This window comes from Heteronotia binoei, chromosome 20 (assembly GCF_032191835.1).
Source record: "Heteronotia binoei isolate CCM8104 ecotype False Entrance Well chromosome 20, APGP_CSIRO_Hbin_v1, whole genome shotgun sequence".
Classification (NCBI taxonomy): Eukaryota; Metazoa; Chordata; class Lepidosauria; order Squamata; family Gekkonidae; genus Heteronotia; species Heteronotia binoei.
In genome coordinates, this window is record NC_083242.1 from 24,412,255 (window position 1) to 24,428,813 (window position 16,559).

The window sequence follows — 16,559 nt, forward strand, 5'->3', positions numbered from 1 at the left end:
GATTGGGAGGGGGGGGGGGGGCAATGGTTTTGGGATGATACAATTGTGCACTTTATTTCTATTAGTTTGGTTTCGTGGTTAAGTGTGCAGACTCTTATCTGGGAGAACTGGGTTTGATTTCCTGCTCCTCCACTTGCAGCTGCTGGAATGGCCTTGGGTCAGTCATAGCTTTCACAGAGTTGTCCTTGAAAGGGGATCTTCTAGGGAGAGCTCTCTCAGTCCCATCCACCTCACAGGGTGTCTGTCGTGGGAGAGGAAGGTAAAGCAGATTGTGAGCCGCTCTGAGACTCTAAAATTTGGAGTGGAAGGCAGGATATAAATCCAATATCTGGGGGGGTGGGATTTCTATTTCTACATTGCAATATGTAATGAAATAATTATACAACTCACAGCCCAGTTGCTAACAGGCCTTAGACCGGGGGTTGGGGACCCCTGCTCTATGTGATCCATATGATCTTTCTTTCTGCTCTAAAATCTTAAATGCACCAGGACTCTCTCCTCCTCCCACACCCCATAGTTCTTTTTTACTTGGTTTCCGAGAAAGATAGCTTCTTTTTGTGCAGCATCTGGATTTCCAGAAAGTGACGGAGACGGAGGACGTGTGATTGGGTTATTCCAGTATTCCTCTAGAGAGGCAGGAAATATTTTTTTCTCCTTCCTTTTGGCACCTTGGAATGACCCTCCCCTTTCAGTTTCTTTCCTTCCTCTTAGGGAGTAGTAGCAAGAAAAGTTTAGGCTTTGCCTCCTTTTCAAACTTAATTTCAAATCCAATTTATTCCTTCCTTTCTTATCTAATCTTTCAACCTTTCTTTCTCCCCTAACATTCTTTTTCCTTCCTCTGCCTTTCATCTCTCTTCCTCTCTTTGCTGGAGCCGAGAAGAAACAACACCGTTTGAGTGCACGATGACGTCTGAGGAGCACTCCAGTGGCTTTTTATCAGAGGAAGAGCAGGCAATGCATTCCAGTGCATCTGCAGAGACAAATCGTGGGGCCGACGAGCCTTCGCAGCTCGATCGTGCTGATCATCCAGATGCCACGGAAGACACTGCTGGAAGGAGAATGAAGTGTCGCCACCTTCTAGAGCCCCTCAGTGCAATGGGGACAGCGGCGGCAAGCGGTGGTGGCCATTTTGGTCGCATTTCCCGCCAGTTCCCAATCCAGACATACAGAATAGTGGGAAGTGCTGGGCCGATGTTGGACCCTTCCAGCAATTCCCAGGCGACAGCAACACTTCAGAAGGGTCACGTACCCGTGAACCACGGTGCGATTAACCTGGAATCCATGCTTATTTTCACGCCATCTATGCAGGAGGAAATGGCCAGGTTCTACTCATGAGTAGGCATACATATCTCTGCCGTAGCTGTCCTCCCCATACCTTCTCCCTCCCAACCCTTAATTTCATGGCCCACTAAGGCAGTTCGCAAGGCGAACCTACAGCGTTCAGTTCCTCAAGAGTCCCCAGCTGATTCAGAGGCTTTAGGGTCTGAAACAGACAACAAGGGAGGAAGAGGAATTCCTTCCTGGGAATGAGGAGGGAGAGGATAATAATGTTCCTGAACAAACTAGTCATTTTTTTCAAATCAGAAGACTGCCAATACCTCTTAACCAAGACTTTAAAAGCCTTGGAGATCTCTGATACTCCCACTGAGGAAAAACAAAAAAAAATTAAGAGACTTAAGTCCACAGCCAGTGGGAATACTGAATTTCTTCCCAAAGGGGAAGCTTCAGAGAGGGTTTTTCCCTTCCCCCAGTATTTTGAAAAACAGTTAAGAACATAATGGGGGAAAGCCTGCTTCTACCAGACAGTTCTCCAGTACTGTAAAGAAACTATATACCTTGCCTAACTACACTACTGAGTTATTGCAGGTACCAGCAGAGGATGTGTCAAGTCGGCTGGATTCAATAACGAGTCTTTGGTTGAAACAAAGTTGCTAGTTTATTGAAAGCAGAACTGAAGACCATGATAGAGATTGAAGGACTGGGGTACATAGACATTAACCAAGCATTTAAGGTATAGATCAAAGGATTCCTACGGGCGGGGCACTCTATGCAGTATATTTTCGCACTAGGATGTTACTCCCTCGTTCCCAAGCCAAGGCCTTGGCGCTTCACACTCCCACAGACACCCGGCCTGAGAAGGTTCCACTATCTTGTTCACATATCAGCATTTCAAAGCAGGCTACATAACAAAGGCATAGCTAGGAGGGGGGAAGGAGAGTTGGCTAGCAGCATTCGGTGTTCAGTGTGAGCTACCCAGAATCCCTTACTTCTGAACCAGAGTTAGCAAATAGGTCAAACAAAATACAGCAGACTTGACATGATGGTCCTGTGGCAGCGTTACAAACATCTGGCTCGCTTTCTGAAGATGGCCAGGGCAACATTCGAGATGCCCTGGACAAGAAAGTAGAGGTGGCTCTCAAAAGAGAACACAAATCCGTAGACATGATTATAAAGGCTGCCACTCCTGCTTCCCTAGTATCAAGGCTGTCTATAGTTTGGTTTAGGAAATTGCTCCTATTACTACCGGAGGAAAATAGAAGACTTCTAGAGGGTGACTTCCAAACTCTCAAAGCAGCTTCATTTTCTGCTGATGCCACCTTGGATATCATCCTTTTTGCATCCAGGGCTCTGACAGCCAACACAGTGGCCCAGACGTCTACTGCAGCTCAGAGCTTGGCCGCCAGATTTCTCCTCCAAGACAATGGTGTTAGCCTACCCATTTTACGGTGAGAAACTCTTTGGTGAGTCACTAGAGAGTCACTGGTCGAAACTAAAGAGAAGAAAAAAGCCATGCCCAGATCTATCCGCAGATCCGACAGATGAGGACCTCAGTCCTTTCAATCTCATCACTCCCTGGCCAGATTTCAACCCGAAAAGAAGAAACCCAATTGGGAATCCCCCAAACCTTCCTCTAAGAGAGGCTCCTTTGGATCAAGGTACAACAAAGGATCCTTCAACAAGTCAGATAGAGCGGAGCGTGACCCCAAACCCAAACAGGCATGACTACTCAATCCTCCCCGTGGGAGCTTGACTTCTCCACTTTCTTCCAGCTTGGCAGGCTTCTCAGGCAGACTCTTGGGCACTAAAAATCATATCCCAGGGATATTCCGTAGAGTTCAAATCCATTTCCCCCAACAGATTCGTCAGATCACCTTCAACAAAGAAGCCCGCCATAAGAGCAATCGTATCCCAAGCATTACTCCATCTAGAAATTCAGGCGATCGAACCAGTGCCAGTCCAGGAACAGGGCCAGGGAGTCTACTCTATGCTTTTTGTGGAACCGAAGAGGACAGGAGACTGGAGAGCCATTCTGGATCTCAAATTTCTAAACAAATACGTCAAACTTCGTTGTTTCTGGATGGAAACATTGAGATTCATAATGGACTCTCTACAGCCTGGAGAATTCCTTACATCCATAGACCTGACGGAGGTTTATCTACACTTACCAATTCACCCAGCACACAGGCTTTTCCGATACTTCACTATGGAGGGTCGCTATTTTCAATACAGAGCCATGCCATTTGGTCTCTCCATGGCACCCAGGGCATTCTCAAAGCTACTCATCAACCCTGTGGTACACTTGAGACACCAGGGGATCCATGTCCACCCCATCTAGACAATCATAGAATCATAGAGTTGGAAGGGACCTGTAAGGTCATTTAGTCCAACCCCCTGCACAATGCAGGAAACTCACAAACACCTCCCCCTAAATTCACAGGATCTTCATTGCTGTCAGATGGCCATCTAGCCTCTGTTTAAAAACCTCCAAGGAAGAAGAGCCCACCACCTCCCGAGAAAGCCTGTTCCACTGAGGAATTGCTCTAATGGTCAGGAAATTCTTCCTAATGTTGAGCCAGAAACTCTTTTGATTTAATTTCAACCCGTTGGTTCTGGTCCTACCTTCCGGGGCCACAGAAAACAATTTCACACCATCCTCTATATGACAGCCCTTCAAGTACTTGAAGATGGTGATCATATCACCTCTCAGCTGCCTCCTCTCCAGGCTAAATATCCCCAGCTCTTTCAACCTTTCCTCATAGGACTTGGTCTCCAGACCCCTCACCATCTTCGTCGCCCTCCTCAGGACCCGTTCCAGCAGGTCTATATTCTTCTTAAATTGTGGTGCCCAAAACTGAACACAATACTCCAGATGAGGTCTTACCAGAGCAGAGGAAAGCGATACCATCACATCACATGATCTGGACACTATACTTCTGTTGATACAGCCCAAAATTGCATTTGCCTTTTTAGCCACCACATCACACTGTTGACTCGTGTTCAGCGTATGATCCACTAAGACCCCTAGATCCTTTTCGCACATACTAGTGCTAAGACAAGTCTCCCCCATTCTATAACCATGCATTGGATTTTTCCTACCTAAATGCAGAACTTTACATTTATCCCTGTTAAAATTAATTTTATTGGTTTTAGCCCAGTTTTCCAGCCTGTCATGGTCATCCTGTATCCTGTTTCTGTCTTCTTCTGTGTTTGCAACCCCTCCCAATTTAGTATCATCTGCAAATTTAATAAGTATTCCCTCTATTCCTTCATCCAAATCATTGATAAAGATGTTGAACAAAACAGGTCCCAGGACAGATCCCTGAGGCACTCCACTTGTCAACCAATTTTTCAGATGAGAGAGGAGAGAGAAGGGTTATGTCATCATTTAAAAAAATAGCATAGTAGCCTAGCAAGCTTTAATTGCATATAGTATGCTAGCATCTGTTAAGTACATAAAAAAGAGCTGCCTGCAGTCTTCGGCTCTTAAAATTTTATTTTAGAACAAAATTTAAGTCCATCTGTACCTTTAAGATCAACAAAGTTTAATTATATGTATAAGCTTTTGCACACAAAAGCTTATGCCCAGAATTAAACTTTGTTGGTCATAAAGGTGTCATTGGACTCAAACATTGTTCTGTTGCTTCAGACCAACATGACTACCCACCTTAAACAATTTCTTTTGCTACTGTTGTGATGTGATAATTTGCTATGAGCTGTCAAAAGGCTATTTGTAGAGTTCATTGGATCTCTGCCAGCTGGACGGAAGTGGGGGGAAGTTTTCTGGGCAGGGTAAATGGAGAGAGGAAGCAGGTTAGAAGAAGAAGAATTGCAGATTTATACCCCGCCCTTCTCTCTGAATCAGAGACTCAAGAGCGGTTTACAATCTCCTTTATTTTCTCCCCCCGCAACAGACACCCTGTGAGGTGGGTGGGACTGAGAGGGCTCTCACAGAAGCTGCCCTTTCAAGGACAACCTCTGCCAGAGCTATGACTAACCCAAGGCCATTCCAGCAGGTGCAAGTGGAGGAGTGGGGAATCACACCCGGTTCTCCCAGATAAGAGTCCACGCATTTAACCACTACACCAAACCAGGCTTGTTTGATTCTCAACCAGGAGCAGAAAAATACTTCATGCCTGTTTCAGCTTCCCTCTGTCTTTCTTCTGAGGAGCCAATCATGGTAGCTTATTCCTCCTCTTCCAGTTAATTAAGCTAGGAATTGGCAGTTGGCCCAAGATTGGGCACTGCTCATGAGATTTGGGGGTCCCCCCATCCCAGTCCAGTCCTCTGTCTCCTGCTCAGAAGAGGAACACCAAGTTTCTTTGGAAAGAGGAGCTTGCAGAGTTTGTGCTGGATGAACAAGGCTGCTGTCTCCCATTGAACAAAAGTTGATGGCTGTGAGCAAGAAAATAAGTTGAGGGGAGGAAGGGTACTTTGAGTGTAAGCAAACAGATATTATGTAGGACTGCTTTGGTCAACAGCTGAACTGAATGAACTTCTTGAGGTGCTGTGGAAGACAATAAGGTTTCTGGAACAGGCAGCTTGTTGGGCGGGGCGGGAGGAGTGCATCTCTTGGCCCCCAACTTTGCAGTCTTCACAGTTTTACATTTGCAAAATTGGTGGATTTGTTCACTGTTTTGATGGGTAATTCAGCACCCTCATCTTTCCCATTCAGGGTCTCTACATTCTTCAGTTCCCCACGAATCTGCCAGAATTAGTCAGACCTACTGGTTAACACAGCATTGCCTCCTTTGACTGGTGGTAGCTCTCCAGGACTTCAGGCATGAGATCTTTTGATTCGAGATGCTGTGGAATTGAAACGTGAAAACTTGCTACATTCAAAGCAGGTGTTGGACCACTCAGGTGTTGGACCACTCACCTGGGGCTCTTGCTGCTGTATTCTCTATCCATCATCTGACCCAGTCTGAGGAAGGACATCTCTCGTCTTGTTTTGCAGTTCAGCTGTGCTCTCAGGATATTTTTGCAGACTTTGGCCAAAACTCATGCATCAAAGCATCCCAAGAGTAATATGTTATATTTTGTGTATTAATATGGCCAAAGAAAGATGTTTAGGATGAGGGTGAATTACTAAATCCCTTTCTTCCTCCCTAGGGAATCCAGTTCCTCATAGAAAATGACCTCTTGCAGAACACACCAGAAGATATTGCACAATTCCTTTATAAAGGGGAAGGACTAAATAAAACTGTCATTGGAGATTATCTCGGTGAAAGGTAAGCAGATACTATCCAGATCCAGGTGCATTCATATTAAATAGGAGGCAGAGAGCATTAGTTTAAAAAAAAACCTTTCCTTCTCTTTACTTGCTTGGTTACAAGGACAGAAACGCCATACAGGAGATTCTCAGGATATCTGACACAATTTTCCACATGAAATGCATCGCAGAAATGTTATCCCATCATTTCCCTGATCAGTGTGCACTTTGTGAAATGTGGGGTGTTGGTGAAATATTTATACTGAAATAAATATAATGTCCACAGACCTACATTTTGCACGAATAACTACATCAATGCCCTGTAGTGGTCAGAACTATCTGTTTGTTTTGCATTGGTTTCAGAAGTTGTGTGTTATAGTAAAATGGAGTTAACTAGAACCTAATTATGGAATAGAAGAAAACTCCACTCCCTAGACAGGTCTCCTTCATTTCCATGTTAGTCTGAATAAGTTGATTGAAATACAACAGATGGTTACATTCAGCAACTCCCAGTGAGACCACAAAAGTGTGTGCTTGCAAACTTTATTTTGGCTGCTGTGTGTGTGTGTTTGTGTATTCACTTTCATTTAGTTGAAGTGCAACTGCTGGGGGATGAGGAAATGAAGGCTGTATTCAAGAGAACTGCACTGCTATATTTTTGTTTTTATTTATTTTAGGGAAAGAGAAAGTCTCCTGACTCCACCCCCAAAGTCCCCATATATTTTCTGTGTTGGACCTGGTAATCCTACTCACACAAGCACATTTAGTTTATTTGGAATGTTTTACCCAAACTGTCCTGTATCTTGAGGTGTGGGTTTGTGAGCACTTAAAGAGTGTTCCTTTCCTGGGTAAGCAGTTCTGTGCTCCTGCCAGAGGAATTTGAGGGTGGGATAATGAAGAACAAGATATGGAGGATTTGTGTGGATTGGCAGGGAGCTGTTTTTCAGTGCTAGATTATCTTTAAAATATTTATATAATTAGGAGAAATCAACGTTTGTGTTCACGCAGCACAAAATCTTGGAAGACTTTGGAATTAGATCTTGACACTCTTATATGTTGTTATTGTTGAGCCCAGAGAAAAGAGCTTCCTGATCTTAGCAGGCAGCTGGCTGCATAATTATTAGCTGCTAGCAAGGAGACTGGCTGGCCTAATAATTATTTGCATTTTTTGAGCTGGAATGCACTGGAACACTGTTCCGGCTGGCCTGGGCAGCGTTCCAGCTCAGCCCAAGCAGCTGACTGGCTGATCGGCGGGACTCAGGAGGCCCAGCCATGTGTGCAGGGGGGCCTCCTGATGTCCCGCTGGCCGGTGGGGCTCAGGGGTCCCAGTAGGGTTGCCAATCCCCAGGTGGGGGCAGGGGATCCCCAGTTTGGAGACCCTCCCCCCGCTTTAGGGTCGTCAGAAAGCACGGGGGGGGGAGGAAATGTCTGCTGGGAACTCTATTATTCCCTATGGAGATTTACTCCCATAGAAAATAATGGAGAATTGATCTGCAGGTATCCGGGGCTCTGGGGGGCTGTTTTTTGGGGTAGAGGCACCAAATTTTCAGTATCGCATCTAGTGCCTCTCTCCAAAGTACCCCCCAAGTTTCAAAAAGATTGGACCAGGGGGTCCAATTCTATGAGCCCCAAAAGAAGGTGCCCCAATCCTTTATTTCCTATGGAAGGAAGGAATTGAAAAGGTGTGCCGTCCCTTTAAATGTGATGGCCAGAACTCCCTTTGGAGTTCAATGATGCTTGTCACAGCCTTGATCTTGGCTCCACCTCTAATGTCTCCTGGCTCCACCCACAAAGTCTCCTGGCTCCGCCCGCAAAGTCCACAGATATTTCTTGAATTGGACTTGGCAACCCTAGGTCCCAGCCACGCTGTGCAGCAGGCTTCCTGAGAGTCAGCAGTTTTAAAGGTGAGTTGCTCCCATCCCCTTTCTTTCTGTTTCTTTCTTTCTTTCTTTTCCTTTTCTGTTTCTTTCTTCCTTTTTCCCTCCTTTCTTTCACTCCCTCCCTCCCCTTTCCTTCCTATTTCCTTTCTCTTTTTCTTTTTTCTCTATTTGTTTCCAAGTCTCTCCCCCTCCCTTCCTCCCTTCCTGTCTGTCTTTCTGGCTTTCTTTCTGTCAGTTTTTCTTTTTCCCTATTTGCTTTATTTCCCACTCCCCCACTCTTTCTTTCTTTCTTTCTTTCTTTCTTTCTTTCTTTCTTTCTTTCTTTCTTTCTTTCTTTCTTTCTTTCTTTCTTTCTTTCTTTCTTTCTTTCTTTCTTTCGCTCTTTCTTTCGCTCTTTCTTTCGCTCTTTCTTTTGCTCTTTCTTTCGCTCTTTCTTTCGCTCTTTCTTTCGCTCTTTCTTTCTTTCGTTCGCTCTTTCTTTCATTCGCTCTTTCTCTCTCTCTCTCTCTTTCTCTCTCTCTCTTTCTCTCTCTCTCCCCCCCCACCGCTCTCTTTCTCTCCCTTCCTCCCTCCCTCCCTCCCTCCCTCTCAGTCTTTTCTTCTGTCTATTTCCTTTACCTACCTACCTTCCTTCCCTCCTTCTCTGAGTGGTGGGCATTGTTTTCTGAAGGACTGCTGCTGGGGTATGTGGGTGCATTTAAAGGTCTGGTGGGAGGTGGGATTTCTGGTCTGTGCTGCGGTAGCATTGGACATATCCCAGAGAAGCTCCTGGGGAGCACCGAACCGGACGACTTGGTGGGGCTCGGGAAACTCTGAGCTCCTGCGGGTCTCTAAGGTGTAGGGACCTTGAAGCAGGGAGCAGAGACTTCGGGGCTCTCAGCAAGCAAAGGCTTGCTGATTGAGCACTGTGGAGTCAGCTCTGAAGTGCCGAACGTTCGGAAGCCATCATGGTGATCAGCTACGTCAGCCAGTAATTAAAGCATTTCCAAATTGCTGAGAAGTTTCTTTGTGAAAAGAAATTACCTTAATTGCAGCTTCTTTCTGCAGACTTTCACAATCTAAATTGGAGGTTGGAAAAGCTTTGTTGTGGATTGGGCAATTTCTCTCTATACTAAAGAGTGGGAAGAGATACTGCATTAAGGAACTTTATTTGCAGAGACGCTGTGCTATGGAGATGAAGCTAAAGAAGCTAAAAATATAAAGATAGAGAGAAACGCAGGAGAGGCTGACTGAGAGAGAGAGAAAAGCATAGATGGAAAACAATAGACTGAGAGAGAATGCTTCTTGGGTTCCTTTTTTCTATTTTTGTTTCTTTCCTGTAAAAAACTTTAAGAGCTTCTCCGTGGCATTTGGATAGAAAGGACAGAAAAATTTGTATTATCTCTAGCTTCTGTGATATTGGGATTGCTTTTTTTCTTTTTCTTTTCATTATTTTTTGCTCCTACCTTTTTTTTTTCTTCTGGGGAAAGAATGGACAAAGTCTATGTGCTTGCCGTCTTATAACCATCAACACCTGACTCTGCAGCTCTCCGCCGCACTTACTGAGAACACCTGGTGCTACAGCGAATGTTGCCCCTCTTTTTGTTTTTGTTTTACCTCTCTCTCTCTCTCTCAGTGCAAATTCGCTTTCACCGGAAGCTGGCTGATAGAGTTTGCGCTTTAGGCTCTAAGGATAAAAGGTGGAATTTTTATTAAAGTGGACCTGCCTGGTTCCCTCCTCTCTATGTGATTTTTTTTGGGATCACTGCTTACTTTTTCCCTTTTGTGTATTTTTGGGAGTACATTTTTGGTGGACACTGGGACTACTACCTACCCTACTTGGATTATAATTGACTATAGTGGACTGGAGACTTCTTTATGCGGATTACAATTCATGGCAAGTGACTGTGGATTATAATACAGATATATAATACAGAACAAGGAAAAGTGTTCTACAGGGTCTTTATATACGATTTGTGGATTATAATTGACTATACTCTGCACAAGCCTATGTGGATTATAACACAGATGAAGAAGACATTGGCCCACAAATAGAAGACGTTACTTGTTTTAGTAATGTATATGCTACCTTAGGGTTTTTGGTTTGTAATTCCTAGCACTGGGGATGGTGTTTGATTTTTGAATATCTTTGGAACCTAAAATAAGAATATATTACAAACTCTATTTTTTCTTTTTCTCCATGCAAACTGTATTTTTATTTTTATGTCAGTGTATTGAGGTTGGCAACAGAAATAATAGAAACTGTCTAATGAATTTTCCAATAAAATATTAAGAAATAATAGAATTTATAGGAATATATAGGTTGTTTAATGAATTGCCTGAAGAGATAAGTTGAGATATTGTTGAGCTAATTGATTGGATGGTTTGAAAAATTGATGAATTGGTAAGTTGATGAATTGATTTGGTGATTATATTAATATAGGAATAGGTATTTATTGAAAGTGTTAATAATAGAACTAATAATAAAATAGAATAGAAATTAAAGGCTGACTTTAAATGTGGTTTATAGATATTAAAAATAGGACTTGTTAGTTAGTAAAAAAGAAATTAAAGACTGATGACAAAAATGGCCAAGAGTAACTAAAATTAAAAGAAGGGAAGATATTTGGGGGGAAGATACAAAGATGAATAAGATAAAGTCAAATAAGAAAGCCCCAAACCCCTCCCCATCTCCTTCATCTAACCAAGGTAAATAGATAACAAATGTCATATCACATGAGGCAATGAAAGAAATGCAAGCTAGCTACCAAACAATGATGGCAGCAGGATTGGCACAGCTTTCAGGCTTGAATGATAAGATAGATGGAATCCAGAATCAATTACAAGAGAATAAACAGGAGATTGGTAAACTAGCAGAATCTACAAAAGCTCTAGATAGTACAATGGTAAAAGCAGAACAAAAGTTGGAAGAAGTAGAAGTTAAATATAAGGAAGAGAATGATGCTATTACAAAATTAGAAATGGAGAAGGCATATATACTTAGAATCCAAAACATTTCAGAGGATAAAAAGGACGACTTATATAAAGTCCTGAGTGATATTTGTTGATCCCGAGAAGGCCTTCAACAGTGTTGATTGGAACTTTATGTTGGATCAGCTAAAGTTGATCATAGGGGGAGAAGACTTCGTGAAAATGATACAAGCGATTTATACGAATCAGAGGGCAAAGATTATCATCAACGGTGACACAACGGAATACGTTAAAATTGAAAAAGGAACTCATCAAGGATGCCCCTTTTCCCCTCTGCTATTTATATCGACGTCGGAAATGCTGAACAAATTGGTTAGAGAAGATAAGAAAATAAAAGGAACAACGGTTAAAGGAGAGGAATACAAGCTGCAGGGATTCACAGATGATCTAGTGTTTATTTTCCCCTACAGGCTGGAAGTGTTATGGAACAAGCTATCAAGCTTGTTTATGGGAATCTTTCTATGATTTTGGTAAACATATATATCCCTCCTGCCCTAGATAAATTGGCCCTTTTACATCATTGGGAACGTTTGAAAGTAATTGTGAATGTTTATTTTGGAAGATCCCTTAGAATTAATTGATGCGTTGAAGGAGAAACTGAAGAACTTCGGAGAGGTGGCGGGAATGAATGTAAACTATCAAAAAACAAAAATGTTGGTGAAAAATATGACAAATGCTCAAAGATCAGAATTAGGACAGAAATCAGGGTTTCAAATAACAAAGTATAATACTTGGGGATACAATTGTTGAATAAAGCTATATCCTTATGGGAGGATAACTATATAAAATTATTTAAAGAGATTGAAAGAGATATGAACAGTTGAAGTAATATGCAACTCTCCTTAATGGGGTGGATTGCTGCCATTCAAATGAATATTCTACCTAAAATTCTTTTTCTATTCCAAACTATTCCAATATGTATAAAACAAAATATGTTTCAAGTCCTCAATGGGATTGTTTCTAAGTTTATATGGTTAAAGAAAAAACCAAGCATTAAATTAAAAAACCTACAAGATTCAAAATTAAGAGGTGGGTTTGCCTTGCCTGCATGGGACCTATATTATAAAGCTGCTGTTATGGTCTGGATCAAGGACTGGATTGAACTTCGGAATATAGGAGTGTTGAAGATTGAAGGACATGATCTAAAGTTAGGATGGCATGCCTTTCTATGGCACCAGAAAGCCGAGACCCATAAATACTTTAAAAATCACATAATAAGGAGATCGCTCTTGGAGAACTGGGAGAAAATTAAGATACAGTTCTATAAAAAAATTCTGAAGTGGATGTCACCTACAGAAGCCTTTACACAACCAAATCTAATGGATTGGAAAAATATTATGAGGTATAGAGATTTATTGAAAGATGATGCAACTTTTAGAATAAATGAAGAACTGAAAAGTCAAAACATAAACTTGGATTGGTGGATGAGGGCACAAGTACAAACAAGATTTGGGAAGGATAAAATTCAAGTATTTGAGAAAGTACCATTATCCTTTGATAAAACTATTTGTTGCCCTGATGAAAAATGAATTAAGAAAATGTATGCCTCGTTATTACAGCAAAAAATGGAGGAGGAGGTGTTAAAGAAAACGTGATTACTTGGGCTAAAAATTTTAGGTATAGTATACAACTAGGACAATAGGAGCAAATGTGGCAGACTAATTTGAAAATAACAAAGTCAGTCTCATTTAAGGAGAATATCTATAAGATGTTCTACAGATGGCATTTAGCACCTGCCAAACTAGCTAAGATGTAAAATATGACAAATGTATGTTGGAAACGTCATGATAAAGAGCATTCTTTTTACCACACTTGGTGGTTGTGTTTAAAAGCTAAAAAAAAAGCTGGGTAATGGTCTATAAGATGTTTCAAAATGTATGTGGTAAAGTAATCCCATTTAAACCAGAATGTTTCTTACTGAATATAATGCCAGGGGTTAAGGATAGGAAAATCAAATTTTTATGTATTCATATGCTAACAGTAGCTAGAATACAATATACTAAAAATTGGAAGTGTAACAGCCTAACCCAGAGACCCCCCCATGCTGCCCTGACGCCCCCTGCAGTGTGCAAAGAATACCTTCCCCGGGGGCCATGGAACTCAAGAGTGCGAGCCTCTGGGCATGCATTCACTTAATCAGCTCCCCCCCCTTTAGGGTCAGATAGGCTGTCAGCCAGGCCAGGCTGAGGGGTGGCAATCCCCCCTCCCCTGTCCAGCCACGTGGGGGCAGTGTGTTGGCTCATAGCCTTCGCCCCACCCTCCCAGGCATTCCCTTGGAGAGGCCACTGACAGAGCGGGGGGGCAGGGAACATGCAGCAGATGCCAAGCAGGTGAGACAAAGGAGGGCACAGCTCAGACTTTATTTTTCCGGAACCGAGTGCAACTGTTTTCCCGGTGCAAGTTGGGCAGTCTCGCTGGGGGCAGGGCTCCAATTGGAGTAGCGGGCAGGAACAGCTGAGGGAGTAGGGGAAAATTCACCTTCATGTGATCGCCAGCTTTTTATCACATTTCACTGATTACAGCTTTTTTATAAGCCGAATAAATAAACTGATGTAACATCATCCTGACTCACTCTCATTCATGCCCATTTGCAAGTTTTCAAATAACAGCCATTACGTCACTTTTTGCTTGATGCTGTAAATCGGGTGGCCAACGGTAGCTCTCCAGATGTTTTTTTGCCTACAACTCCCGTCATCTCAGTAAGCATGGCCATGCTGGCTGGGGCTGATGGGAGTTGTAGGCAAAAAACATCTTGAGAGCTACCATTGGCCACCCCTGCTATAAATCATTAGTTATTTGTCACTATAACCTTTTGGTTGTGTTGTTAATTACCTCTAGAGTGACTTCTCTCGTTTCTACAATATCCCAACTGGCAACCCTATGTTCTCTCTCAACAACCCATTGTTGGTAATATATAGATAGCTTAGGCAGGCTCTGGGGTGGGGATATGGTCTCAGCTCTTAATGTGAACAAAGATAATTGCTTCTAACTGGAAGAACAAAGATTTGCCTACAATAGCATAGTGGTACAGAAAAATACATGATGGACAAAATTTCAGATCAACTGTTATCAATGGACAGCCAACAGTATCTTTCCAATTTTTTGGAACAGTGATTACCCCTTTTAGATTATATTGGCTGTCAAAGCTGATGCATATACATCCATCTCCAGCCACTACAGCGTCTTGGCAATAACTTAATATACTCACTGTTTCTTCCTGTTTATTCTTTTGTCTTTTAGACTTAAATATATTGTTTCTAAATAGATATGTTCCTTGTTACTATGCTCTTATATATCTTTACAGTTTATTGTATCACAAGCAGTTTTGCATAGAACAGCTGGTTTTGTACTTATATTGTTTCAAATTTTATAAACATGTTTCTTAGGTAGACCCTTATAAATCAGGGGTGTTAAACATGCAGCCCAGGGGCCAAATCAGGCCCCCGAGCAACTGGCTGTTATCTGCTTCCTTCTCCCTCTCACTTTCTTCCTTCGGAAACACAGCTTGCCTTGCCAGGCTTGCTCAATAGCACAGGAGCTACAGAGCAAAGTCTCTATTTTCTCCATTGGTTGAGGCTCCTCCCTTGGGCAGGAAAGGGCGGAGGAATCGCTTGCTTTGATAGACTCTCTCAATTGCACAGCAGAGCTACTAAGCCAAACCTCTGTTCCTTCTATTGGCTGAGACTCCCCCCATCCTGGTCCTCTAGAAGGAAAATTTGGCCCAGTTCCCTGGATCACGTGGGAGAGATACAAAGAAAGCACCTTTAAGACCAACGTGTGCTAATGTTTTAATCATGTTTTAATTTTTAAAAAAATCTTTGTGTTTGTCTGTGTCCTTTATAAAGTTTATATCGCTGCTAAGTGGTACTGCATTTTATGACACACACGGCCAGGCCCCACAAGGTCTCATTTATATCAGATCTTGTCCAAATGAGTTCAACACCCCTGTTATTAATAGTGTTTTAAAAATATAAAAGGAATTAATAATAGTATGAAAGCTAGTCCAGGTTTAAAGTTAATTTTTAAAAATACAGCTGTGACAGATGTAGAGTTTAGAGCTTTATTGCTAATCCAATTTCTTCTGGGCTTCATAATTTTCAGTTTTAGGATCTCCCCTCCCCATCCAACCAACCAAATACATGCCTGCAAAAAGTACAAATTTAAGAGTGTTTTAATAGAGACCAGATGCCTTATTGTGACATTGTGCTTCTTGCATGTGCATGGGGAAGATATGAATTGTCTTTCACAAACTCTTGCAGTCATGTAGTTACAGAAATAAAAGTAGTAGTTTGTACATCATGTGGAAATGGCAGAGTTAGACTGCTTTTCTTAGAAGCTTAGTTTTCTTGGAATTTCTGTGGCATGCAGCACTGGCCTGAGGGCGCATGGTGCCATAGACAGACTGGCAGCTGCCGCCCCCCTCCACAGCACCCCCTGAGCAACCCCCCATAATGCTGCCTCCCCCCTCCTCACTGCGCTTCCTCCTCCCTCCCTTCCCCACCCCAGGTCTATTTCAATGCCCAGAGCTGCGGTCGAGCTGTGCTCCAGGCTATCTAAAGGCTGCCCCCCTGACGATCAGCTGATTGGCAGGTAAAACTGCAGTGGGGCACTCACTCTCCTTGCCGAGGCAGGCCAACAGCAGTGCAAAGGATTACAAAGCCTGGAAGGGTGCACTGCTGCTGACTCCTCCCCACTTCCTTCCCATCCAGGCTGGGGAGTGGGCAAACTAGGCATTTGCCTAGGAGGAAGGGGGAGGAAAGCCAAATTCGGTGCCCCTGCCCTGCCGGTGCTCTAGGCAGCCGCCTAGTTTGCCTAGTGGGCGAGCCGGTCCTGGTGGGATGTGAAGTAGAATTTTTTTTTTTTAAATGTGCTCTTCCTAATTTAATTAGCCACAAGTTGCTGTCATGTTCAGAATCTTCTCCCACAGGCTCGAGTGAGAGTGGGAAATCCTTGTGTTTCCAGGATGGGTTCTAAGTCCCTTTAAATATTATTTGTATTTTTATAAGACATTGATTAAAGCAGTTAACAAACTTAGCAAGATTTAACTCTACAAAGACACACAACACTTGAAGCTGATCTCCCCAGTAATTTTTTTTTTAAATTAAAGGTTAAATAAAAAGACACATGTTTATGAAATATCCTCACCGACAATAACCTGATCTTGTAGTTCTCCAACATTGAAGTGGGATCCACTTTCTGAAATTACTGAACTTCTCTGA

General features: G+C 42.7%; 1 protein-coding gene across 1 annotated transcript in view; it reads left to right on the top strand.

Annotated features, from left to right (window-relative positions):
• The window catches only part of CYTH3 (cytohesin 3), a 93,217-nt gene that overhangs the window by 36,043 nt on the left and 40,615 nt on the right, over nucleotides 1-16,559 (top strand). Inside the window, exon 5 of the mRNA XM_060260495.1 lies at nucleotides 6,391-6,509. Coding sequence (XP_060116478.1) covers nucleotides 6,391-6,509 — 119 coding nt within the window. The remainder of the gene's footprint in view (nucleotides 1-6,390; nucleotides 6,510-16,559) is intronic.